The sequence below is a fragment of the Gouania willdenowi genome, chromosome 2 (genome assembly GCF_900634775.1).
Source record: "Gouania willdenowi chromosome 2, fGouWil2.1, whole genome shotgun sequence".
In the NCBI taxonomy this organism is placed as follows: Eukaryota; Metazoa; Chordata; class Actinopteri; order Blenniiformes; family Gobiesocidae; genus Gouania; species Gouania willdenowi.
In genome coordinates this window covers 3,683,462-3,708,017 of record NC_041045.1, presented here as the reverse complement: position 1 = coordinate 3,708,017, position 24,556 = coordinate 3,683,462, and the positions used below count along the sequence as shown (strand labels likewise).

Sequence of the window (24,556 nt, the reverse complement as noted above, 5' to 3'; positions counted from 1 at the left end):
TGGCAGATTTCAGTTTTTAAAGTTCATGTATTTTTTCTGCATGTTTTAACAGATTTTCAGCAGCAGCTAAGTAAGAGAACCAGTACACACAACACAGTTGGAAAAAAAGATTTTATTTTGGCAGACGTGTCCTTTTTGACAATGATTGAACATAAAAGAACTAAACATGATCTTTTCCACTTTCTCTGTAAAGAAAGATTGAATGTCTGTTTATGTGATCTCCACATTCTGCTCTTATATCATGTAAAATGCGTAACAAAGTAATACAGACATTAAAACTTTTATCTATACATATATATATATATATACACTATTCAGCTTCCTCTTCTTCTTTGACTTTCTTCTTCTTCTTCTTTTTCTTCTTTTCTGCGTGCTGGACAGAAAGAGAAAAAAGCAGATTAAACATTAGCTCCTCACATCTAGATCAGAGTTGATGTTGCGTTTTAAATCTTACTTCTGGTGCTGCTTCCTCCTCAACTACTGCCACCTCCTCCTCTTCTTCTTGCGCCTCCATTGGTTCTACCTCGGATGCTCTTTGCTTCTTCTTTTTCTTCTTCTTCGGAGGCTCCTCTTCTGCAGGCGATGCTTCGACGACTTCTTCAACAAACGGAGACGCTACTTGATTATCAAAACCCAACACCCATTTATCCAAATCCTCATCTCCAGACTCTTACCTTCAACAACTGCTTCCTTTTTAGGCTTCTTGGCTTTGACTTTGGGTGTGACAGGCTCCTCTGAGGCTTCTTCCTGTTGTTCCACCTCCTCAAACTTCCTCTTCTTTGACGTGGAGGGAATTGTCGAGTCACCGGATGGATCATACACTTTCACTTCACTGTAGAGGGTTTAAAAAAAGAAAAAAGACTTGAATTAAATGCGTTGCGCATCAGTTTGTTGGATATCTACTGTGTCATGTGTGCTCTCACCTCTTGTGCTGGTATTTGTCTGCCCTCTGCATTGTTTTACCCGTCCCGCTGATTCTCCGAATCTGAGTAGAAACAGACGAGCAGAACATAGTTATTCATTGCACGCGCTATCGTAGCACTAGCATTTCTAAGGATTTTAAATAAGCTACAATTCAAGTCCTAAATGCAACCCTGTAACATTCCTAGTCATACTACATTTCACCACAGGATGGCGTTAAATCGAATCTCAAACTTATTTTTTTTTAAAATAATTATTTGAAAATTTTAAGATAATGGAAAAAGTAAAAAAAATATTTTTTTTTATAATAATTCTTAAAAACCCCAAATATTTATTACTATTGTGACTTTTTAGAAAAAAAATTTCATCCAATTAAAATATTTAAATTTAGGGAAAAAAGAAAACAATATCAGATGTAAACAATGTGTTTTGATAAGATAAAAATACTATCAAAAATACCTGGAAAAGTATAAAAGAGCTCAATTCAAAACAAGTTTGTTTTTAACAGTTTGTTGGCATACAAAATATTATTTTTAATGCTTAAAACTATTTAATATGTTTCTCATTATTTTACACAACTTTCACATGTAGGAGCTGGTAATCCTGCCAACATTCAGCTTTGAGATACTATATTTAAACACCAGCTTCTTCATTAAACCAGTTTTTCTAAACTAAAAATAATAAAATCATCCCACTCTGCTCTATTACCTAAGAACACAATAAAAGCTCAGAGAAGCTTTTATCAGCTGTAGCTACTGATTCTTTCTGTGCTCACCCCCTTCTCCTCCAGCATGCGTAGCCGGGCCTCCAGCTTGGCTCGGTTCTCTGTTCCCATTTCTGCGTTGGTGTCCTCGCCAAGCGCATCGTAGCGGATGGCTAAAGCTGCTTTGGCTGCCAGCATCCTCGAGATCTGTGCGCACAGACCAGTGAGTGTGTGTGTATTCCAACACCTGCGCTGTGCTCACCAATCATAGCGTTGGACTTACTTTGCCCTTGTTCTTGGCGGTGGTCTGGCCCACCAGAGAGGCGTGGTAAATCAAACCGTATTTAGGGGTGTCTTTTCGAGTCTTCAGGGCTCTAAAAAGAGCCTTTTCTGCTCCGAGGATCTGCACGGTGGAGGCTGGGTGTTTGGCCAGATTTAGGAGGGAACCTTGAAAGGCGCCACAAACGGTGGCAGTTAATAAAAAAAAAAAATCTTCCAATAATTATCAGCGTGGAGCTGAACACAAGCTCAGATGAGGTAGTGACTTAAAAGCATCACTTTTATTCAGGAACATGACATATGTCATTATCATCACAGCTGGCATTGCCTCGGTCAGGGTTGGGGTCAATAATAATTATGTAATTACAATTATAATTGCAATCATAATTGGGGGGAAGCCAATTGCTATTGTAATTGCAATTGAATTCAGATAATTTACCTACTTTTTGTAGAATTGCCATGCCAATTACAACTTAAACAAACCTGTTGAACCATGTTACAGTTCTATGGCTTACATATATAGTTAATTATTAAAATATGTTACATATCAAGAATTCCTTATACTTCTCTTCAGAATAATTTTACCGTTTAAAAAAAAATTGGAAATTGAGAGGTATACGGACAAAAAAAAAAAGGCTTAGATGCCCACATTAAAAATATCAAAACTAATATTTTCATGGATAAGAAAGCCTAATATGGTAACCAAGAGATGAGAAACAAATTGGATAAAAGTTAACATTTTTAGTGTATTTTACAGCTGATTTAAGACAAGGGTAAAAAATGAATCATTATTAGAGATGCTAACAGAAAGCCAACTCGAGAGGAAAGTTAGGAATAATGTGCCTATTTATTAAAGGCTCAACTACGTTCTCAATTACTAAATTGCAATTAATCACAATTACTGACTGCCTGGGGAAAATAATAGTTGTACTTTGAATTGTAATTGGGGAAAAATGTCAGTCAACGTAATCGGAGTTGAGTTGTAATTGAACACGGATAATTGAAGGGGTAATTGTAATTTTTAAAATGTAATTGACCCCAACCCTGGCCTTGGTGCATTCCTTCACTTCAGACTCACCAGCGTGTGAGATGAGACGAGCGCCGACCAGCTCGCCCACCATCACCGTCAGGTTGGGGGCGATGGCCATCATTCTGTTCTTCAGGTAGTCGTAAAGCTGTGCTCTGTAGTCTGTGATTTCCACCACCTGATGGGGAGGAAGGAAAGTAAAATGTCACGTCAATGGTCTCTGTGTGTGGTGTGGGGACGTCTTATAGGAGGCAGGGTCATGTGACGGTTCAGAAGAGGTAGTGACTGAAAGCCAACACGGTTGAGTTCAGGAAAATGACAACTGCCATGATCATCACCACCGTCACAGTAGATCTTTGAGTCCAGAGCAAACGTACCTGATCACACAGGTGTCGGATGTTGTCGATGTCCTGCTCCGACACTTCGGTTCCCATGGAGATCTCGGCAGCCAGCTTGACCTCGGCTTCAATCTCTTCGGGGAGGATGTCAGAGAGATCGGTTGTTGCCACGTTTGTGCGATCACCTGGGGAAAACAAACTCATTAGGATGCACTCACACTGGTGTTTCCATGCAGGCAGACCTGCTAATACTATGTTTTTCTGCTAACTGTGCCTTCTGCCTCTTTTCCGTTTCAGGAGATTTCTTCTTATTAAAAGCTGATCCATGTTTATGTGAATTTGTTGGGTTTTTTCTTTTTCTTTAAGAATTTTATATATTGATAGCACTTCGAGATGAAAACTGTTGCAATTTGCGCTATATAAGTAAAGTTGAATTTAATGCGAATAAATGGTGTAAAAACTGGTGTACGCTACATGGACACTTCACTGATTTGTGACGGACATCTCCTGAACATTTTTTTTTACCAATTTTGCGGACCCCTTTGCAGTAAGCCAAGTTGTCTGTGATGATTTTGCCGAGCTCGGGGAAGTGCCAGCCGTACCACTCTCTGCAGCGCATGATGTAGTTATTCAACTCCTTGTCCAAATCGTCCAGGAGAGCTAAAGTGGGTAATAAAGAAAACAAAATATAAAATAAACTGCACACTGACACACACACACACGAGTGTGGGTGACAAACTGATCACTTACAAATGGCCTGCACAATCATGGTATCCACTTTATCAGGACTGAACTTCAGCTTGTAGCGAGACAGACTGCAAGGACGTGCAAAAATATTGAATATTAATGTGACGCATCACACAGCAGAAAATCTGGAGTAGAGGGGAGAGCGGTAGCGCCTCATTGGTAGTGACGAATGCTGAGGAAACTCCACACTGAGATTTCAGACAGCAGATGTAATCACAGGCAGCGGTCTCATACACACAATAGGCAGTCCTCCACCCACCTGTGGGCCAAGCCCAGTGACATGGCGCTGATCTCCTTGGCGGGGAGTCCAGTGATCAAGCCCTCCATCTGACTCCTGATGCATCGCATCAACTCCGCCACTGCAGGGCTGTGGACGCAGCTCACATTCATCTTTTCCTGAAAGCCAGAGGTGGTTAGACACTCCTAATAATAAAAATAATAATAATAAAACATCTGATAGGGAACGTACTTTGATGACTCCCCCAAGTTTCGCATCGCTAATGGCAAGCTGCTCGTGTGCTTCCTTAGCGACAATTTTCTTCAGCGCTTTCTTTAAACTCTTGCCAATTTTGCCTTCAGTGAGGGCAGTGGCAGCTGAGAGAGCAAAACAAAAAACATGATCAACATTTGGCAACCTGCGCTGCAAATCAACCTGGAGATGAACCACGCTATGGTCTCAGGGGTAGTGACGAATACTGTGAAATGCCTCATGAGTAAATCAGACACAGAAATGCATCACAGACCATAGATTCAGGAAGTTTTAACAGGCTAAACTTTTTAAGTACATTCAACAATGTAGCATAAATTCCTGTGTTTTGAGATTCTGTTTAGGCATCAAACACCATTGTCACGGTCACAAGTTTTATTCCTGATTTTGCTCACTGCTCCATGACTGTCAAGGAGAGGTTTCCAAATTTTTCGTTTTGATGGATCACAGTCTGCTTCTTAGATCTGTGCTTAAGTCCGAGGGTACGTTCACCACAGGCAAGAGATTTTCAACTAATGGGTCCGGGTGTGTTCTTATTGGGTTGTGAGAATTTAATTGGGCAAGCATGAAAATGAGAGTAAAAGAGTATAAAAGTATTATTTGTCATCAGTTTGTGATTGATGTTAAACACTTTACTACAATTTTCTGAATAAAAACTTTAATATTGCTTTACCAAGGGCAACTATCAAATTTAGTGATTGAAATGCCACTTACGGACAAAAAAACAGTGACTATTTTACTTAATGAAAGTGCATATCAAGTGATTTATTCTAAATGATTAAAGTATGTGAATTATAAAGACAGAACAACAACGCAAGTATGTGTAAATAGTTATGTTTTTATGTTTGTAAATGTTTCAGGCAGAGAGAACATTAATTTTGATACTCTACATACCTTGTACATATAGTGGAATGGACAATAAAGCCAACTTTGATATGAATAACATTACCTGCTAAAGCCTCTGTTGTGTCCTGAAACTTTTCGAAGTGCTTGAGCTTAACACTGAGGGTGAAAATCAAGAAGAAAAAAAATAATAATAAGACATTCATTCTACAATCACATCTCATGATCACATTTCATTCTGGGCTTGACAATTACCACCTACATTTTGTTGGCTTTCTCAGGAGTTTCAAACTCCTTGAACAGGCTGTCGACCTGCTGCAGTTTAGACTCATTGAGGACCTAAAAAAAAAAAAAAAGGAACATTTCATTGGATTAAACACATGAAACATGTATTTAAAATCATAATTACACTTAGAAAGAAACTAATGATTGTATTACATAGTGTCACAAATAAAGCTATTAAAAAAGATTTTTTTAGAGAACAATGTGGGACATATTTGGACCATTAAGCTACTATGTTAAGCTATATTAAGCTATGTTCACATAATGGTGGCGCATTACTACAGTATAATATAATACACAATTACATACTATTTAACTAATTAAATGCATTTTTAACAGTAAAAGGACGACATTATTAAATGTTAGTGCCATAAATGAACAGAGAATGTAACGCAAACATTATGAAAAGGCCGAAAAAAAGAATGAGAAGTCTCAACTTAGGAGGAAAGACCTGCCTGCACGCACACATTGCACACGTGGTTACAGGCCGTTAGCAGCAGACCGTTAGCTTAGCTGTTTGCTAACTCTGCCAGACACGACTGAGAGCCTTTAAGTGCACATTTTAAAAAATATAGTGCACTTTAAATGTTATCATTACTAGTTTAGCTACTGTGTCGCTTCGTAAAACAGCGTCGTAGTTAACACCATCCACTTTTTTTTCGGTTGCTAAGCTAACTTTAGCGGCAAGACGTGAAATGGGAGGCGGAATAAAGTCTTACTTTAAAGATGGCGTATCCAGCTGCTGTTTCAAATAACACCAACATGTTTGTTCGCAGGTCGGTGGCTGTGGGACAGTTTGTTCGCCCTCTGAGCTGAGAGCTTCTCCTCTCTGCTACAACACGCTGCTGCTCACGTTCACTGGACTACACGCGGAGAAAGCAGAGCACAGGGCATCGCGAAACTCGAGGGTTGCCAGATGTGCTGTGACAGATTTCCGTTTTTAGAAAATTCACCCCACTATTGTTGCTGACTACACGCTAAGACTGGGCGATATGAACCAGAAATCACATCTTAATATGTTTTTTTTTTTTTTTCAAAATAAAGGACATCATATGTGAGTGGGTTCTGTGCACGTGCTGCAAGGCCAGTTTGCACCAAGAGAGAGGAAATAGTAAAAGTAGTAGCTTTGAAATTAAACTGTTGCTAAGAGCAATATTGTCTTATTCTATATAGCCTATGAAAAATAAATAAATAAAAAAAATGTATATATATGGCACAACACTATTACATGCACATCCAAATTTGCACTCAGAACATGTGCATATTGTATACAGTATTATTTCATGTGCATTTTTTTTTAAGTACATTATGAATATTTTTACATTTTCTTATTTGATATCAACAAACCTGAAGCCGGAGTACCCACAAGGAGAACACGCAAACTGGTTTCCATGCCTGGAGATTGAATTCAGTCCTTGCATTATTATTAATTTTATTTGTGAGGATGTATTACATTCTTTTAAGTTGAATACCATCATTCAACACCACCAATAGTCAATACCCGTGTTGATTACTAGTCCTCTGTTGTTGTTGTGTCAATAATACTGACTGAAAGAATATGTAAATAATATTGTGTATAATACTGTTGCAACAATCAGGGGACTTTTAATAACATAATGCAAAGTAATAACACAAATGTAAATAGGTGCATTCGAAAAAGGTTTCATTTGTCCGTTTACGTATCTTCTGCGGTAGTACCCACAACTTGGCAACCCGAATATAGTTTTAAAGAAACTCTCGCGAGACGTCGCGGAAAAGGTAATATTTAAATAAATATTTTGATAAACCTATTTTATTTAACCCACAAAAGTCAAAGTAAATCATGGTCGCATTATTTAAGCTGAATATTTAAATAATTCATAAATACTAAAGTGGCGAGGTGGTAAAAAAAAAATATATATATATATGACGTCATCAAGGCTGATGCGGAAGTGTCGTGGAGACTCACAGAGGAAGAAAACACGCACATGTTGAGCTGCATGTTAACTTGTAGTAACAGTAGGTGAAGGAAAAGGAACAGAATGGACGCTTCGAGACATTATCCACCGCCGGACTTCAGCTCTCCTCCACCCAGTTCATTTCAGCAGCCGCAGCCCTGCAACAGTAGCTTCTACCCCGGCATGTGGAGCTGGACTGAGTCGCCCACAGAACCGGCCTGGAGCCCCGGACCTGGATGGTGTCACGGAGCTGGGCACGGTTACCAACCGGGCCGTAGGAACTATGGACAACCGCGGCACTACGGTGTGTACTGTATCATGTTTGTAATTATATTGTTTTACAGCTAAATTTGATTCATTTTAAGTTCCTCATAATAGATTTATTTTTTTTCCCTTTCATATATATATATATATATATATATATATATATATATATATATATATACTACATTGATATTACAAATCAACTGCACATTTCCTCATTTATCACCATGCAAAGATGAACTTTTTTTTTTTATATATATACATACAAAATAAAAATGTAAAGTTTACTTACGTTCCTGGCTTGGAATTTACATATTTTTGTTATGGTGTGTGTGTGAACCAAGAGCAAGCGGCACTAAAACAGTCACAGCACCCACTATTGTTTAAACGATGCACATACAGCGCTGTATCGATTTAAATCCCCTCTTATTTGCATCGATTTAGGATATAATTTTCCATCCCTAGTAAGACATTGTAAGTGTATCAATAAATATAAACTGTATTCAAACTGCTGTATGGACTTCTGTGGTCATCAGATCAAAACCGTGAGTGGTACGCAGGTGGACGCCCGAACCCTGGAGGAAAAAAGGTGACCTGTGTGAGTGTGTCATCATATTGTTTTGATGGAACGTCTGAGCTAAGCTTCATGTTTCAATCCACAGCAGAAGAATAGGAAGGAGCCGGAGTTCTCCTTTTTCTGTGACACCTGTGACCGAGGATTTAAAATCCAGGAGAAATACGACGAGCATGTTTCTCAGCATGTAAAGGTAATGTTTTAAAACTATTGATGCAGTGGGCTTTTTAATAAAGACCTTTTTTCTCTCTCTCTCAGTGTTTAGTGCCCGACTGCAGCTTCATGGCTCACGAAAAAATTGTCAGCATCCACTGGAAAAATGTAGGTGGAAATGACTCGCTGTGTCTCTAGAATTGATTTTCTTCCACGTGACCTTCTGTGTCCATGTTCTAGAATCATGCACCAGGAGCCAAAAGAATAAAGCTGGACACCCATGAGGAAATTGAAAAATGGAGAGAGGAGAGACGCAGGTTAGTGTAAAATTAATTGAGTTATCGATTGACCTTTCTCTTTGTGTTGTTCATTGTGTGACGTGGTTTTGTTTGTTAGAAATTACCCAACACTTCAGAATATTCAGAAGAAGAAGGTGATCATGGAGATGAGGGAGGAGACTGGAGGTGTTTTAGAAACGGCTCAATTTGGGTACGTATATGCATGGAAAAAAGACAGGTTTTAATTGTTGTTGCTATGTTAGTCAGACACATAAAACAGAAGAAGAATTTAAAACAAATGCATTTCTTCAGACGAATGAGAGGAAGAGGGAGAGGGAGAGGTCGTAGATGGAACAACAGAGGTCACCAGGGACCACCCCCACATAGTCTCCACCCATCAGACAGTGGGACTGTCAACACACCTAAAGCCTTCTCCCAGCCACACAGGGACCAGGATCCATTAGGACTGCTGGCCAATGGCGACCATGGTGAGTGTGGGCAATAGTTTATTAACCCACTAAGGGCTACAATAGTAAAGGGTTGCCAGGAAACTACATTTGTATTTTCGATGCCATTTTTTGGAGAATCTTCCACTACTTTATACCCTTAGAATCCTTACAACCTAAGCCAAAAGGGTGTACAGATAAATTAAAACAAAAAAAGAAGTTAAAGGTGTAAAAAAAATCGGAAAGGTTTTTCAGTTATTTTATAAATAAACACACAACACATTGATCGAAAATATTTCTGAATGTAGAAAATTAAACGAGACATTTTCAAACACTCAGGGATTTTAACGATTTACCTACTTTATTTTTCGAGTTTTGATTATATTTTTTAATAGAGTTCAGAGGCATTTTTCAAGTTTGATCGCTACTGCTGAACGAAAACGATACTGAATATAGAAACCTGAAGACAATGGTTCTCAACAATGATATTGTAAGTACTTTGAACATTTTACACATGACACATTGGAGGCACAAAGCTGCTTATTTTACATCAGTTAATGCGAAAAGATGCACAAAGAGCGGAGGGGTTGGACTGCCCATGGGGGGGGGGGTTCTTCCTTAAAGTGTTAAACACAAAACACCAGAATCCATCAAGTGTCAGTGAGTAGCATTACAAACAAACATGTATTTATTCCTCCTTGGTTTTAGTGAAATATTATTTTTGTTTTGCTTCATAACTCGATCTTGGATAATTTTATGCTCCGACTTGTTATTTTCATACCTGTTCTGATACGTTCATCAACCGATGTATAGAAATTAAACAATTTTGACTCTAGAGTTCTTCTTTTTTATAATGCTGCTACTTTTGGTTTTCTATTTTGTATATATTCTGTTTGTTATTGGTGTTTTTCTATTTGTATTCTTTTATACTACTTTATTTTACTCTTTATTCTTTAAGGGCTTAACAGGGAACTTGGATCACTATTTCGTTATGTACATGTTGTGCACAATGACATTAAAAATCCTTGAAATAGAAGGGACATTTTCCAACAATGCTAAAACCCAGAGAAAACATTAATCATCACATTAAAGACAAACATCAAGTTGAGCCTTAATCGGCAAATGATTGCAACTCGCATATTGTTAAGTCACTCCAATACAGAATGATATTTGTAGCACCATATTCACTGAGGCACACATGCTTAAAGCTTGTTTACCTCCGAATCCCAGACCGGTCTGTTCCCCAAAACCCCTTGACCAAATAAACCAGATGTCCACATCTGACCAGCAACCCTAAAAAGCTTGACTCCGTCCCATTCATCCAAACCAAACTACCATGGAAATGAATGATATAGTCTCAAAACATTATTTGTGAACTCTTTATTTACTTTAATCGTGCTTGTAGATTCAGACAAAGAAGACTCGGCGGCCGCTAATGCCACCACCAACGGTCTCGTTGTGGTCCCAAAACAGATGAGCTCAGCTCTGGGCTCCCTGTTGGCAAACTACGGCTCCACGAGTGGGAGTGAAAGCGAAGAAGAGCCGGAAGGTGAGTTGACCAGTCTCTGATATTCACGCGGTCTGGTTTCTTTTGTTTTGTAATGTTTAAAATGTCTCCCATCATCTTTGTCATTTTTTAGCTACTCCCGTTGAGAGACCCAAAGAGAATCAGTCCGTCGTCAGTGAAACACCTCCAGCTGTTGGAAACATAGGAACCAGTAGAGGTAGGGGTCCCTCCCCACAACGTCCACCTCCCAACAGCGTCACTCAGACAGACTGTGGCAAGAGAGGGAAATGGGGACGAAGAGGAAGACACCAGGTTACACAACAGATCCACCGGCCTACGTTGCTCGAAATGGTATGAAGCTTCAAAATAGTGTCTTACACTTCAGACAACTTCCTGCGTCTTCTGACCAGTTTCGGCATGTCAACCTTTTTGTTTAGCTCCTGGCCCCAGATATCCGACACGAGAGGAACGTCCTCCTGCAGTGTGTTCGCTATGTTGTCAGAAACAACTTCTTTGGACTGGAAGTCAAACCTCAGCACCAGCACAGAACTCTACCTGCTGCAAACAATGACACCAAGATACATACAATTTCCCATTCTCACTCTTTGTCCAGTGGATCTGTGAGCAGCAAAGCTGATAGTGGAAGGAGTATTGCATGCTCAGAGCAGACTGAAGGACGCATCATCCAAAACCAGGATGAGATCCAAGACTCTCTCCCTCAGGATTGTACCACAACAGATGAAATCTCCTCTGCCTCCAATATGTATGAGGATGAAATCTGGGAAAGTCCTGGTACTGCTTTCTGAAATATTAATATATGTTCAATTAATAACTTTAATTTGTTCTGAAAAAAGATTAAACCTGTCTTTCAAAGTATATGTTAAAAGTTTTTATTTCATTTTTTTCTTTGTAAGATACTCTTTTCTTCATGGTAAAATAAAGTATGGCTAGTATTGACAATTCAAAAGTGTTTCAAGCCCTTTAAAAAAAAAAAAAAAGTTTTTTTCAGATGTCATATTCAAGGCCTGCATTGCATAAAATTATGAAATATGCAGGAAATGTTCTAATGGAGTAAAAAAAAGAAACAAGGTGATTTAAAATGGTAAATAAAGTGTGCAAATTGAAATTAATCTATTAATTATTCATGTGCAGCTCTGTGTTTCGTTATACATTATGAGGATAATTTTGGCCGCTGAGCTAAAATGAGATAAAACGTGAACGTGGTGAATGCCAGGATTTAAAATTAGTAGTTCATTCACTGAAACTGAACGAAAACACACAGTTCCTCGTTACTATAGTGGTCAGTATTCCCGCCTGTCAAAACATTCTAGAATTTGTCGGGCCCTCTGCAGAATAGGCTTGAAACACTTCCACTTTTGTGGAGCAATAGTAGTATCTAATGGGCCCTTGTTGATAAAAGTGATGAACTGATGATCCGTCACTTTGGTCGCAGAATTTTGGCTGCCCACACGAGAGACATTTTTTGTCTGTCTGGGTTTTTTTTGCTCCTGCTGCTGTTGTTGCTGGTCTGCGTGTCGGTGGAACAACAGCAAAAGGTCCAGCTGAGAGAACACGGATGGAAAACAAAAACATAATTAGTGACCAGTGTTGGGAACGTTACTTTAAAAAAGTAATTAGTTATCGTTACTCACTACTTGTTCAAAAAGTAACTGTGTTAGTAACTAAATTACTCGATATTAAAAGTAAGTCATTACCAAGGAAAGTAACTATTTGAGTTACTATTAAAAAAAAAAAAAAAGTTGCTCTATGTCAAATAATTCACATTTTTTAGATGCGTGTGTCGTGAGGTGCTTCATTCATTTTGAGTTGCTTACAACGGATGTCGACAAAGTCTTCTCTCCTGGATATAATGAACACTACACATACACTTTCTTGCCTTTGACCACAATTAATTTAAAGTAGTGTTTGTATCGCCACCTTAAAAATGTCAACTCTTCATCAGACTGCTCCACGCTCACCATCTCTGCTGCTTCATCAAATCTGCTGTGTGTGTGTGTCATGCGTGCTGCCACGTCACCTTAGCCAATCATAATCGCTCATCTTGTTTTTAACCCGCCCCCTCTTGCTGGCACATGTGTAAAAACACTGGCTCTGATTGGCTACCATAAAACATGACGCCGCCTAAGCCAATCATAATCGCTCACCTCGTTTTTAACCCACCTCCTCACAACAGCTGAGTCAGAAGCCGGGGATGCTTTCGGATAACATTTTATTCAATCAATGCATGTAACTCACTGCATTTAATGTTCAGTAACAATAACTGCGTTGTAACGGCGTAAAAAGTAATTAGTTAGATTACCCCGTCACTGAAAAACAAACGCCGTTATTTTAAACGCTGTTAGTGACATGTAATTTTTCTTTCTTTCTTTAATTATCATCACAGATTATATAATAACTTAAACATATTTCGACCACAGTTACATCTTCAAAATAGTCATGAATAACATCTTACTGTGTGGTGTCTCAGGTGTATGAGGGTCTGGTCTGTGTGTCAGTGGGGGAACAACAACAGAAGGACCAGCTGAGCGAACACGGATGAAAAACAAAATGTTATAATATTTACACACTTTATTCTTATTATAAGCACAGTCAAGGACAAATTTGGGTATTATAGACAGTATAGTAAAGGACACATTTGGGGCACAGTAACAAAGAGTTACAAAAATATCTTACTGTGTGTTGGATCATGTGTATGAAGGGCAGAGGAGGTCTCAGAAGGTGGGAGGGTTCCTGAAAAGATCAACGTATATATGTTCAATTATAACCTATAAACTCTATTTACATTGCATCATTTATTTATTCACTTTATTACTATAGTTGTTCCCACTAATGTACAGAAACTTCTAAGACTCATATGGGCTACAGTGTAGACATTGTTAAAATCAGCCTGTGATACACACCTGGTGCTGAGCCAGTCCTCTCCGTTAGCTGGTGACTATCGAGCTCTTTCACCAGAAACTGCAGCTCAGGAGGAAGGAGCACAGGTCTCTTCACTGTAGGCACGAAGGGGGCGACAAGGACGGAAAGAAAACCGGATAACAAAAAGCATAAGTATACAGTAACTCATGTTACCATGGTGTATGCCAATTTATTTAATGTATTAACATGAATGTACTGCAAATGGAGAAACAAATTATACTGCAATTACCATCTACAAGTGGCTCGCGCAGTTTCCTTTGGTGTCAGCAGGTGGTCTGGATAGCAAAGTAGGTGGCACTAAAACAGACATTATGTCAGTTAGAAACATGAAACAATTGGTCTTGGTAACGGCACAAACCACTAAAATCTTACTTCACCTGCTAAGTCTTATAAATTCAAGGGTTACTTCATCTGATTTAATAGTAATATAATGGTACTATACTTTATTTACACATTTTTGTACAATTATATCGAATAATATTAATAATTTTTTTTTGTTAAATGATTGATGTATTTGTAGTACTACAAAAAATCACAACACATAATCATGTCAGTCAACACATTCTAATTGCTAGATTCTTGCAACACATCAAACATGCATATTAATCTCTATTTTCTGCCAGAAAAGTCGTTTTGTTGGTTTAGTTATCTTACCAGGGATTTAAAACGTAAGGTTAACCACAGGTGCAAGGCAAGTTTATGGTTGATGAAAGTTATTATTTTTAGGTTGACAAATTGTTTTATCACGATTTTATTTGTGTCAGTCATTAATCATTAACACCCTGTGTAAGAAATTACAATTCATTATTTTTAACCTAGGGAGTATATATAGTATAAAATAAAGTATCAATGTATTTATGTATTTAATGTTAACATACCAGTATAATTTTGTTAAAAGGCCATATATAATATGCCTATTTATATTGCCTAATACTACTGTAATAATACATAAATAATCTTTCATTCAACTATAAAACATCCACATCTTAAACATTAAATCAAATCCCACTATCAATCCAATCTTACAAGTTTACAATCCAACCATGATGTGTCAAAAAGTTACTTACCTTTGTTGGACAAACACCTTTGTTTGCTGGTTTTCTTCACCAGTCTGAATGAAGCTGTTACAGCGCCACAAAAGGTCAGTGGCGGGAATGCGCATTACATCCGTAGTGGTTTAGCACTACCTTAGAGAATGAATGGGAAACGGTTTAGGGCTGTTTAGCTAAACAATCCTCTGCGGCCTCTTTAAGGCAAGGGTTCGATTCCCAGCCAATGCAACAATGTTTTTACTTTGACACTTAGTTTGACTTTTGCAGATAAAAAACACTTTTTTATCCTATTATATCAGATGTTTAACTTTTTAACAGTAAACAACTGAACTGTGACTTTTTTTTTGTTAAAAAAAAATAAATACAAAATTACAGGATCTAAACAACTCAAAACTCAAGTCTTTGATCTTGAGACAAGTCTTCACGTTCATAAACCAAATATTCACTGTGTCTTTTACAACAACCAGATTAATAGAAATGATGCCAGCTTTGATTTAATAACTAACTTCAATAAGCCTTTTCAAACTCTGGAACTGGGCACGCGCGACCTGGGGGGGTCATCGGTCGAGAGGGATATAAACATAAACATGCTCGTGCACTCTGGAATAACGTTAAAAATGCTGTTAGGCTGGAAATGTCAACAGAGATTGAATATGTGTAATATTAATAATATGAACACTGTTAAAACACTAATAGACTCAAGGAGGTGTCCAGGGTTTTCTGCTGAAGCCACTTTCGACCAATCCGAGAACTTTTAAAAACCGATGGAAGCAGCTCAGCAGCAGTATTGAAGCAAGGGCAGCCCGCTCGCTTCCACCCCTGGTGAATGAAAACATCGACAACCTGAGTCTCCAGCAGGTAGATTAGGACTCTACCCAGGAATGATGCACATATCAGTGCACTTTTGTAAAACCGATGTGAGAAGCAGTATTAAAGCGACAGACCTCATCTGCTTCCACACTCCTCTCCCAAGCTTTCAACTTTTGATTGTTATGTTTTTTCTGTATTCACTTTATTGTTGTTTGTTTCTTTTTCTGACGTGTAGTTGGTTTAACAACTGTAAAGTGTTTTAGAGGTTTTGAAAAGTGCTTATAAATAAATGTATAATTATTATTATTGATGGGACAAGTGAGATTTCCGAGTGTGAAAAGCACAGTATGAGTTCTCACTTTGAAAAGGTAAATTTACGAGGTACACCATTCACTAACCAGGTCCATGATTATTTTTCTTAAGCTATTATTTTATTTCAATTTACAAATTTGAAGGAAGTGCACAAGATGGACAGGTCAATAAGTTAGCTGGAGTCACGCCATCAGCTGAAACAGTTTGAAAAGTGAGGAAAAAACTGATTTTTCAGCTCGTGTGCAGCACTAGCATTAGCAGCTAACTCAGTTATTCTGCCTCAAAGACCAATACCACGTTTATGCAAAAAATCTTTCAAGGAATCAATGTCCAAACGGGTAAAATAATCTAAATCTCTGTCAGACTCGGTTCCTACACTGTCATCCATGGTGAGTTTATCACTCTTGACCTTTGACCTAATGTGGAAGAACTAAACCAGTGCGAGAGTGTGAAAACGCTTATTCAGGAGCCATTATAACACAGTCTAATCTCAGGTGAACCAAACAACAACAAAAATAGTAATTTATTTGAAGAAAGAAGTGCAATCAGGTGCCCTCGTTAGCTCCTTTGTTTGTCCTTGAAGGTGCGCGTGAAAGTAGATCCTGTGGTTCATTCACTGACACAGTGAACTGACATACAACAGCTCCTCGTTAGTATAGTGGTCAGTATCCCCGCCTGTCACGCGGGAGACCGGGGTTCAATTCCCCGACGGGGAGAGCATTTTCTTTTCCCTGCTCTTTACTTTCTTTTTTCTCTATTATTATCAGGGCTCTACCGTAACTTTTCCAGTGGTGGCACTGGTGCAAATTTTTAAGTGTATAATATGCCTCATTCAAATGAGTAAAAACACATTTTTAAGTGGCAACGTGCTAAAATCTAACCCTTTTCAAGAAAAAAAGAGTGGAAAAAGTAAACATGTTGCTACTGACAGAATAAAAATGACTGGTAAAAACTGCATTTCTCACGAAGATGATTCCACTATGCTACAGAAAAATCTCATAAACATTATCACAGTGATAGTAAAGATTATCCTTGCAATGTTAGTGGTTATTCATAACAGTTAGGCTTTGATTTTGTATGAACTTTTAAAGATATCTCAGTCAGTGTAATATATCATACCAGTTTAGATCAAATGTCAATGCACTCATTGTAAAGGCAGTCTTTTCGACGTATATGCCATATTACGAGATGTTTGTCCTGATTTGATTCTTCATCAAGCATTGGTGGTTCAGTGGTAGAATTCTCGCCTGCCACGCGGGAGGCCCGGGTTCGATTCCCGGCCAATGCATCAACATTTTCACTTTTTTTAGAACCTCGTTTGACTTTTGTAGAAGACAGTGATCCCCTCCCAGATAAAAAACACTTTTTTCACAAACCGCGGCAAAAATTTACACTTCCTCCTCACGCGGCTGACCGACAGGGATACTGACCACCATACTAACGAGGAACTGCATGTCCTTGTTCACTGTTTCAGTGAATGAACCACACAGTGACACCAGGGTTCAACTGTGCTTTTTCAAAATGTATAGAACATATAATTTGTTTGAATTACCTTTCCAGGAACTAACAGTATTTTAGCCTGATTCAGTCCGCTGTGTAAATTCTATTTTTGCAAATGCAAGTTAAAAATCTGCAAAATGGTGACTTGTACCAGCAAGCCGACTGTATAAAACTGGAGAAGATTTAGGATGTCCAATTGTGTCCTGGTTTACAAAATCCTGAATGGTTTAGCTCTATACTCCCTCCGAGTTCAATCAAGTGTGAAAATCGTTCTTGGGCTTTAGGTTTCACAGTCATTTATTAACACGTCTTTTTATGTCCAATCACACCCACACACCTCATTGGCCGAATCAACTCCAAACGGCTCTGTGTACGTTCAGCATGTGCACTCTCTCACACATGCATGTGTGTGTGTGTGTGTGTGTGTGCTTATATTATAGCTGTTAGCATCTTAACACATAGAATGATATAAGAAGAAACACTCACCCTTGCGCAGAACAAACGCTAATCATAGTGGAGCCGTGTTGTCGACCCATCCGCTCACAGAAAAGTGACATTCCTCCTTCTGAAGAAGCAGAATAGTTTGTCATATGGTCGGCTAATGACCGTCAGCACAGCAGCTACGCACAATTCATGTAGATGGAAGAAGAAGTGAAGTCCGTGACCTGCTATTTAAAGGAAGTTTGAGATCACAGGAATAATTTTTAAATAACCATGAAATATTAACTTAAAAAGTTACAAAAATGTTTTTAATATTCGTTTTTATTTTTGACTTTCTTTTTTAAACTCAAACAAACTGCAGTGTGTTTGCTATGTTGTCAGAAACAACTTTGGACTGGAAATCAAACCTCAGCACCAGCACAGAACTCTACCTGCTGCAAACAATGACACCATGATACAGACAATTTCCCATTCCAACTCTTAGTCCAGTGGATCAGTGAGCAGCAAAGCTGACAGTGGAAGGAGTATTGCATGCTCAGAGCAGACTGAAAGACGCATCATCCAAAACCAGGATGAGATCCAAGACTCTCTCCCTCAGGATTGTACCATTTCGAAAAGGCACAGTTGTGTGGTTCATTCACTGACACAGTGAATGAAACTACAACAGCTCCTCGTTAGTATAGTGGTCAGTATCCCCGCCTGTCACGCGGGAGACCGGGGTTCAATTCCCCGACGGGGAGAGCATTTTCTTTTCCCTGCGCTTTACTTTCTTTTCTCTCTATTATAATCAGGGCTCTACCAAATTATGAAGTGTATAATATGCCTTATTCAAATGAGTAAAAACACATTTTTAAGTGGCAAAATGCTAGTATCTAACCCTTTTCCAAAAAAAGAGTGGAAAACGTAAACATGTTGCTACTGACAGAATAAAAATGATTGGTAAAAACTGCAATTCTCAATAAGATGATTCCACTATGCCACAGAAAAATGTCAAACATTATCACAGAAATAGTAAAGACTATCCTTGCTATGTTAGTGGTTATTCATAACAGTTAGGCTTTGATTTTGTATGCACTTTTAAAAATACCTCAGTGTAATATATCATACCAGTTTAGATCAAAATGTCAGTCTTTTCGACGTATATGCCATAATACGAGAAGTTTATCCGTATTTGGGTCTTCATCAAGCATTGGTGGTTCAGTGGTAGAATTCTCGCCTGCCACGCGGGAGGCCCGGGTTCGATTCCCGGCCAATGCAACATTTTCACTTTTTTCGGGACCCCGTTTGACTTTTGCAGAACCCAGTGAAGTAAAACAACGTGCAATTTCCCTGGTTTAATTCTGTGGGACAGTCACATGATAAATGTGTTTTTTTTTTTTTTTTTTACTCATTTTTATATATTTTTTTTCATTTGGTGTATTTTTCTGTAATGAATGTTTTTTGGAGTCATTTTGTGTGTTTTTGAAGTCTTTGTGTACTTTTTGTATAGATAGTTTTTTTTAATTATTCTTTTTACATATTTTGAACACTTTTATTATAAATACCGTATGTATGGTGAGGGCGTCTTTTGAGGTGTGTGTGTGTTGCCGTGTCTCACACGCACCCGCATGCACATAATCTGTCACAAGTTGTTGAGAGACACAAACAAAAAACGTCCCCGGAAGTACCATGAAAGATAAAAGGTTTGCAACACCAAATAGGTCGCATCTCTCTCTCTCCAAATGGCTTTGTGTACGTTCAGCATGTGTGTGTGTGTGTGTGTGTGTGCTTATATTATAGCTGTTAGCATCTTAACACATAAAATGATATAAGAAGAAACACTCACCCTTGTGCAGAACAAACACTAATCATAGTGGAGCCGTGTTGTTGACTAATCCGCTCACAGAAAAGTGACATTCCTCCGTCTGAAGAAGCAGAATAGTTTGTCATATGGTCGGCGAATGACCGTCAGCACAGCAGCTAGGCACAGTTCATGGAGATGAAAGAAGTGAAGTCTGTGACCTGCTATTTAAAGTAAGTTTGGGATCACAGGAATAATTTCAAAAAACCATGAAATATTAACTTAAATAACTTTTAGCAGTACAAAAACGTTTTTAATATTTGTTTTTATTTTTGACTTTCTTTTATGAACCCAAACAAACTGCAACACAGTGACTGGTGACCTGGAACCGGAAGTAGCGCACTCAATACCGAGCGGGAGCCGTAATCTTAAAATTAAAATGAACGTTTTGCAACACCAAATTACTCCAAAATGACGCATGCACATACTCGGGGTATTAATATTGACACTAAAACATTTTGCAAATATATCTCAAGTCACTGTAAATCTTTACTTCATACAAAACTACGGTACGCCAGTTAAGTCAACTATTCATCAGCATGCATGGCGATGCTGTACACTCTCCCTGACCAACTGAGAAAGTTGGTCACACCAGTGCCACCACTGGATAAGTTTGTGTAGAGCCCTGATAATAATAAAAAATGATGATACAGATATAATCTTAATAGCGAAAGTAGTAATAGTAATAATAGTAGTGGTTATAATAAGAATAATAGCAATAACGAAGTAATATAAGAATTTAGTAACAATATTATGATAAAAAACAATATCAAATAATTACAAGGTAACATGATAATATAGCAAAGCTAAATTATATAAAACAATATAAGAATAGCAATTACATTAAATACAGTAGTAGTAAAATTATACACTAATAATGAAATAATATGAGAATCCAGTAACTATAAGATAAAAGAATAATAAAAACAAATAATGATATACAAATAGCAATAACAATAGTAAAGCAGTAGTCCAATTAGATAGTAATATATTACAAATGGAAGTAGTAACAGTAATGGTTATAATAATAATAAAATCCAGTAACTATAATACAATAATAAATATTGAATAAGATGATAGCTATAATTTTAATTAAAAGCAATAACAATAATACAGTAGTACAATTATAAAATCATAGCAATAACAAAATACTATAATGAGAATCCAGTAACTGTAATACAATAATAAAAAAATAAACAATATAAAATAATGAGGTAATAGCAATAATACAAGTGAGAATACCAGTAACTATAAAATAACACAATAATAATGGGCTGCAGGAGTCAATGCAGCGTCTACGTGTATAACCTTGGGCACCATGTGGTAAACTTTAGCTTAGCTTAGCTTTCCTAACTGTCGACATTAGAACTACGTGGGCTATAAATGACTTGGCTGCTACGGAGTAAAAGCCTCACGCGCTTTTGTTTTGCATATGTGGTGAAACTATGAGCGTTTATAATGCTGTGTTTACGGATAAACATGCATGTTTACTTACCAGAATAATACATCCCACTCTTCCGCTCTATAAAACTGTGACGCACAATCCAATTGCTGGTTACATGGAGCTGGTTCATCTTCAACAAACACGTAGTTTAACAAACAATACTAAAAAAAATAGTGAAAGACATGTTAATATATACAGACATGGAGTGACAATAACACACTTACAACATTCCCTGCCGATTGAATAACGTGGATGCCAATAGATTAGCAGTTGATTCACCGTTCACCTGTTTCGCCATCAAAAAGGATACCGGAAGTCGTCTCAACTGTGATCAAGATGGATGCCGAAAGTCGTCTCTCAACAGATGGTGCGCTAGCGCCCCCTCACACCATGAGGTCAAAAGCTGAATAGGTTTCACTTGCCGTGCCGTCCAGAAGTGAAATAAAATTTAAATAAACATTTTGAAATGACCAAATTACTCCAAAATAAAAGATACACACAATCGGGGTATTTGGAAGTCGTTGACAAAGTTTCAGGTCGAACTCACACTGCGTCGGGGAGATATTCGCTCCACACACGCACACAGACCTTACTCGTGCCCGTCAGAAGTATGTATTCATATAGTGGGAGGAGCTTAAGTACAGTTGTCAATTATGGCCAAATGAGTATGTGTTTGAAGGTTGGACGTACAAAGAGGTGTACATACTCTGTACTCTTATAAAGGGGTATATTTGTGGGTGTAAAGTAAAATAACGTGTGCGATTTCCCTGGTTGAATTCTATGAAACATGTGCATGATTGTCTGTCGTTTTTTTTTTTTTTCTCTCTCTCTTTTACTAATTTTTACGTATGTTTGTTTTTGTATTTTTCTGTAATGTATGTTTTTTTTTGAGTCATTATGTGAATTTTTGTATCTGTCTGTTGTGTTTTTGTGCATTTTTTTGTGTAACAATATATTGTTTTTTGTTGCCATCATAGTGTGATTCTGAAGTCATTTTCTGTATTTCTGCATGTTTTTGGTGTAGTTTTACACATTTCTGTTGTCATTTTGTGTATTTTTTGTATAATTATTTAGTTTTATACATTTTGAGTCATTGTCATATTTTTTTTGGTGTCATTTTATTGTAATGTATGTTTTTTGGAGTCATTTTGTCTGTTTTTGGAGCCTTTTTGTATATTTCTGTAGTCATTTTGTGTACTTTTTGTATAAATATTGTTTATTTTGTTTTACATCATAATGTATATTTTTGTATCTTTTTAAGTGTAGTTTTGTGCATTTCTGTTGTCATTTTGTGTATAAATATTTAGTTTTTACACACAATAGTTTTGTGTATTTTGAGTCATTTGAATATATTTGTTGTCGTTTGGTGTGTGTGTATGTGTCTTCTTTGCTTTTATAGATATTTGGATGGATGGATATGGATAGGGTTTATTGTTAAGTTTGAAGTCCGTTACAACCATTGTACACGTCCAGCATTCACCTCCATCTGTGTTTGCTGCCCCCAACAAATGGTCACTTTATACCACAAACATGGTGAACAGAAGGGTGATAACACTAAATATCGCTAAACTAATATTTAGTTAATGTGTAAAACACATTTTGAAGAAGCTTTGTTGCGTGTGAAAGTATTTTAAAAGGGAAAAACGAGAGAAAGTGGTGGATCTCGTTGGTGACACACTGAGCTTCGGAGGTCTCAGTTAAAAAAGCAGAGAGAATCAAAGCTGGAGATGAAGTGAATATGAAGGCAAACATGTCTGCTATGAGATAATTTTTTTATTAGTCAGTAACTTCGCTTAAATTCTCTTTTAGAGCTGTTTTTCCACTAAGGAGAAAACACAAGTAGAGCCGCTCTGCTGACCGCTCGTGCCTGAGTTGAGTCTCTACGGTTCTCATGGTGGGTTTAAGTCCAGCCTCCTGCTCACACTTCCCACTCTCTTCGTCCCGCTTAGTGTTTATCGCGTACAAACGGACAAAGAGAACTTTAACAATGACTGAAGTCGCTCCCGCCGCTCCTGTGAAGGCCACCAAGAAGAAAGCAGCCAAACCGAAGAAGGCTGGTCCCAACGCCAGCAAACTCATCTGTGATGCTGTGGCTGCTTCCAAGGAGAAGAAAGGAGTTTCTCTGGCTGCTCTGAAGAAGGCTCTAGCTGCTGGAGGATACGACGTGGACAAAAACAAAGCCCGCGTTAGGACGGCTGTCAAAAGCCTGGTGGCCAAAGGTGCTTTGGTTCAGACCAAAGGCTCCGGAGCTTCTGGATCCTTTAAACTGGCCAAGAGCACCGAGGCCAAAGCGAAGAAGCCCGCTGTGAAGAAATCACCTGCAAAGAAAGCCGCAACCAAGGTGAAGAAACCTGCAGCTAAGAAACCCGCAGCTGCTAAAAAGCCCAAAGCAGCAGCAAAGAAGACTCCAGTTAAGAAGTCACCCAAGAAGGCGAAGAAACCTGCAGCAGCGGCCAAGAAAGCGGCCGCCAAGAGTCCCAAGAAGAGCCCCAAGAAGGCAGCTAAGAAGCCTGCAGTTAAAAAAGCTCCTGCAGCTAAGAAAGCTCCTGCTAAGAGGGTAGCAAAGCCCAAAGCCAAGAAGGCAGCAGCCAAGAAGAAGTGAACATTTCTACCACATCTCTATCACCAACAAAGGCTCTTTTAAGAGCCACCACTTTGTCTGCTAAGAGCTCCTGTTTCCTCATCATAGGATAAATGACATTTTATTTTTTAAACTACTTTGACATACACAAATAATAAAGAGCAACAATTTAACCTCGGACAGAAATAATATATTATAGTATAAAATATATTAATTAGCATAGTAATAAATAATACAATGTAATTGTTTTACTTTTATATGTTGCCTCACTACATTTAATTGATGAAATTTGTGTCATAGATAGGATATAGTATTATAATATTAAGTACATATTTACATTCATGTGTATGTATAAACTCTTTATATAAAACTTATGCAGAATATATATTAAATGTATATTGCAAAAATAGTATAAGTTTAAAAAAAATTGTGTGATATCTATAGAGCCTTGTTTTGTATTGCTGTGATATGGTATGCATAAGCTTTGTTCTAACCTACACCCTTTCAGCTGAAGAATTAGGCAATTGAGTGTTTGTTTGTTCTGTATTGTTTTTCTGAAGACTGCCGAAATAAATTCAAAATCAATTTCACATTGGGTCATATCTTTCATACCTTAATAAATGTAGGAGCATCTACTGTTAAAAGCAGATGTCACTGAGATATAGGTGCAAAAAAACAGTAAATGTTAAAAGTTGAGAATAATAGTGTTTAATATCCAACAAAGGTCATTCTATATGAATCTCAAAGGAATTATCACATTTCACATCTCTTTGTCTCCAATATCAGCATGTATTGGCTTGTTTATAATGGTGTGGAAAAAACAGCCATGTGAAGACATATTTATAGAAAT

General features: G+C 37.8%; 3 protein-coding genes, 2 long non-coding RNA genes and 6 other non-coding genes across 15 annotated transcripts; 6 read left to right on the top strand and 5 right to left on the bottom strand.

Annotated features, from left to right (window-relative positions):
- Positions 1 to 94: 94 nt before the first annotated feature.
- Positions 95 to 7,733, bottom strand: nop58 (NOP58 ribonucleoprotein homolog (yeast)). 3 transcript variants are annotated; one of them, XM_028470220.1, is made up of 16 exons: positions 7,730 to 7,733; positions 6,347 to 6,449; positions 5,608 to 5,684; positions 5,452 to 5,504; positions 4,485 to 4,609; positions 4,275 to 4,411; positions 4,019 to 4,083; positions 3,794 to 3,928; positions 3,308 to 3,453; positions 2,982 to 3,108; positions 1,908 to 2,071; positions 1,697 to 1,831; positions 924 to 985; positions 675 to 832; positions 455 to 597; positions 95 to 373 (listed from the first exon to the last, which is right to left on the bottom strand). In XM_028470220.1, the coding sequence occupies exons 2-16, from the start codon at positions 6,389 to 6,391 to the stop codon at positions 311 to 313; spliced, it is 1,635 nt and encodes a 544-aa protein (XP_028326021.1). In that variant the 5' UTR covers positions 6,392 to 6,449; positions 7,730 to 7,733; the 3' UTR covers positions 95 to 310. The 3 variants fall into 3 exon arrangements, with proteins under 3 accessions (XP_028326021.1, XP_028326012.1, XP_028326031.1); XM_028470211.1 differs by lacking the exon at positions 7,730 to 7,733 and having other exon boundaries at positions 6,347 to 6,528; XM_028470230.1 differs by lacking the exon at positions 7,730 to 7,733 and having other exon boundaries at positions 455 to 594; positions 6,347 to 6,528.
- Positions 2,146 to 2,227, bottom strand: LOC114479191 (small nucleolar RNA SNORD11B). The gene has a single exon (XR_003675966.1). It is a non-coding gene; the product is annotated as a small nucleolar RNA SNORD11B (small nucleolar RNA).
- On the bottom strand, positions 3,193 to 3,276 carry LOC114479187 (small nucleolar RNA SNORD11B). Its single transcript, XR_003675965.1, has one exon. It is a non-coding gene; the product is annotated as a small nucleolar RNA SNORD11B (small nucleolar RNA).
- nufip1 (nuclear FMR1 interacting protein 1) lies at positions 7,569 to 11,873 on the top strand. The gene is made up of 10 exons (XM_028470245.1): positions 7,569 to 7,868; positions 8,365 to 8,417; positions 8,491 to 8,595; positions 8,661 to 8,723; positions 8,796 to 8,872; positions 8,952 to 9,044; positions 9,146 to 9,321; positions 10,685 to 10,828; positions 10,920 to 11,137; positions 11,224 to 11,873. The coding sequence occupies exons 1-10, from the start codon at positions 7,649 to 7,651 to the stop codon at positions 11,590 to 11,592; spliced, it is 1,518 nt and encodes a 505-aa protein (XP_028326046.1). The 5' UTR covers positions 7,569 to 7,648; the 3' UTR covers positions 11,593 to 11,873.
- On the bottom strand, positions 10,820 to 18,008 carry LOC114477730 (uncharacterized). Of its 3 annotated transcripts, none has more exons than XR_003675755.1 (8): positions 17,887 to 18,008; positions 14,794 to 14,909; positions 13,956 to 14,023; positions 13,708 to 13,800; positions 13,481 to 13,537; positions 13,260 to 13,328; positions 11,165 to 12,348; positions 10,820 to 11,055 (listed from the first exon to the last, which is right to left on the bottom strand). It is a non-coding gene; the product is annotated as an uncharacterized LOC114477730 (long non-coding RNA). The 3 variants fall into 3 exon arrangements; XR_003675756.1 differs by having other exon boundaries at positions 14,794 to 14,913; positions 17,887 to 17,938; XR_003675757.1 differs by lacking the exon at positions 13,956 to 14,023 and having other exon boundaries at positions 14,794 to 14,913; positions 17,887 to 17,938.
- trnad-guc (transfer RNA aspartic acid (anticodon GUC)) lies at positions 16,545 to 16,616 on the top strand. The gene has a single exon. It is a non-coding gene; the product is annotated as a tRNA-Asp (tRNA).
- trnag-gcc (transfer RNA glycine (anticodon GCC)) lies at positions 17,118 to 17,188 on the top strand. The gene has a single exon. It is a non-coding gene; the product is annotated as a tRNA-Gly (tRNA).
- Positions 18,009 to 18,509: 501 nt separating the features above from the next.
- trnad-guc (transfer RNA aspartic acid (anticodon GUC)) lies at positions 18,510 to 18,581 on the top strand. The gene has a single exon. It is a non-coding gene; the product is annotated as a tRNA-Asp (tRNA).
- A 446-nt stretch (positions 18,582 to 19,027) lies between these two features.
- On the top strand, positions 19,028 to 19,098 carry trnag-gcc (transfer RNA glycine (anticodon GCC)). Its single transcript has one exon. It is a non-coding gene; the product is annotated as a tRNA-Gly (tRNA).
- Positions 19,099 to 19,666: 568 nt separating this feature from the next.
- On the bottom strand, positions 19,667 to 21,461 carry LOC114477738 (uncharacterized). The gene is made up of 3 exons (XR_003675761.1): positions 21,350 to 21,461; positions 21,177 to 21,255; positions 19,667 to 19,745 (listed from the first exon to the last, which is right to left on the bottom strand). It is a non-coding gene; the product is annotated as an uncharacterized LOC114477738 (long non-coding RNA).
- Positions 21,462 to 23,081: 1,620 nt separating this feature from the next.
- LOC114475110 (histone H1-like) lies at positions 23,082 to 23,881 on the top strand. The gene has a single exon (XM_028465793.1). The coding sequence runs from the start codon at positions 23,113 to 23,115 to the stop codon at positions 23,725 to 23,727; it is 615 nt and encodes a 204-aa protein (XP_028321594.1). The 5' UTR covers positions 23,082 to 23,112; the 3' UTR covers positions 23,728 to 23,881.
- Positions 23,882 to 24,556: the final 675 nt, after the last annotated feature.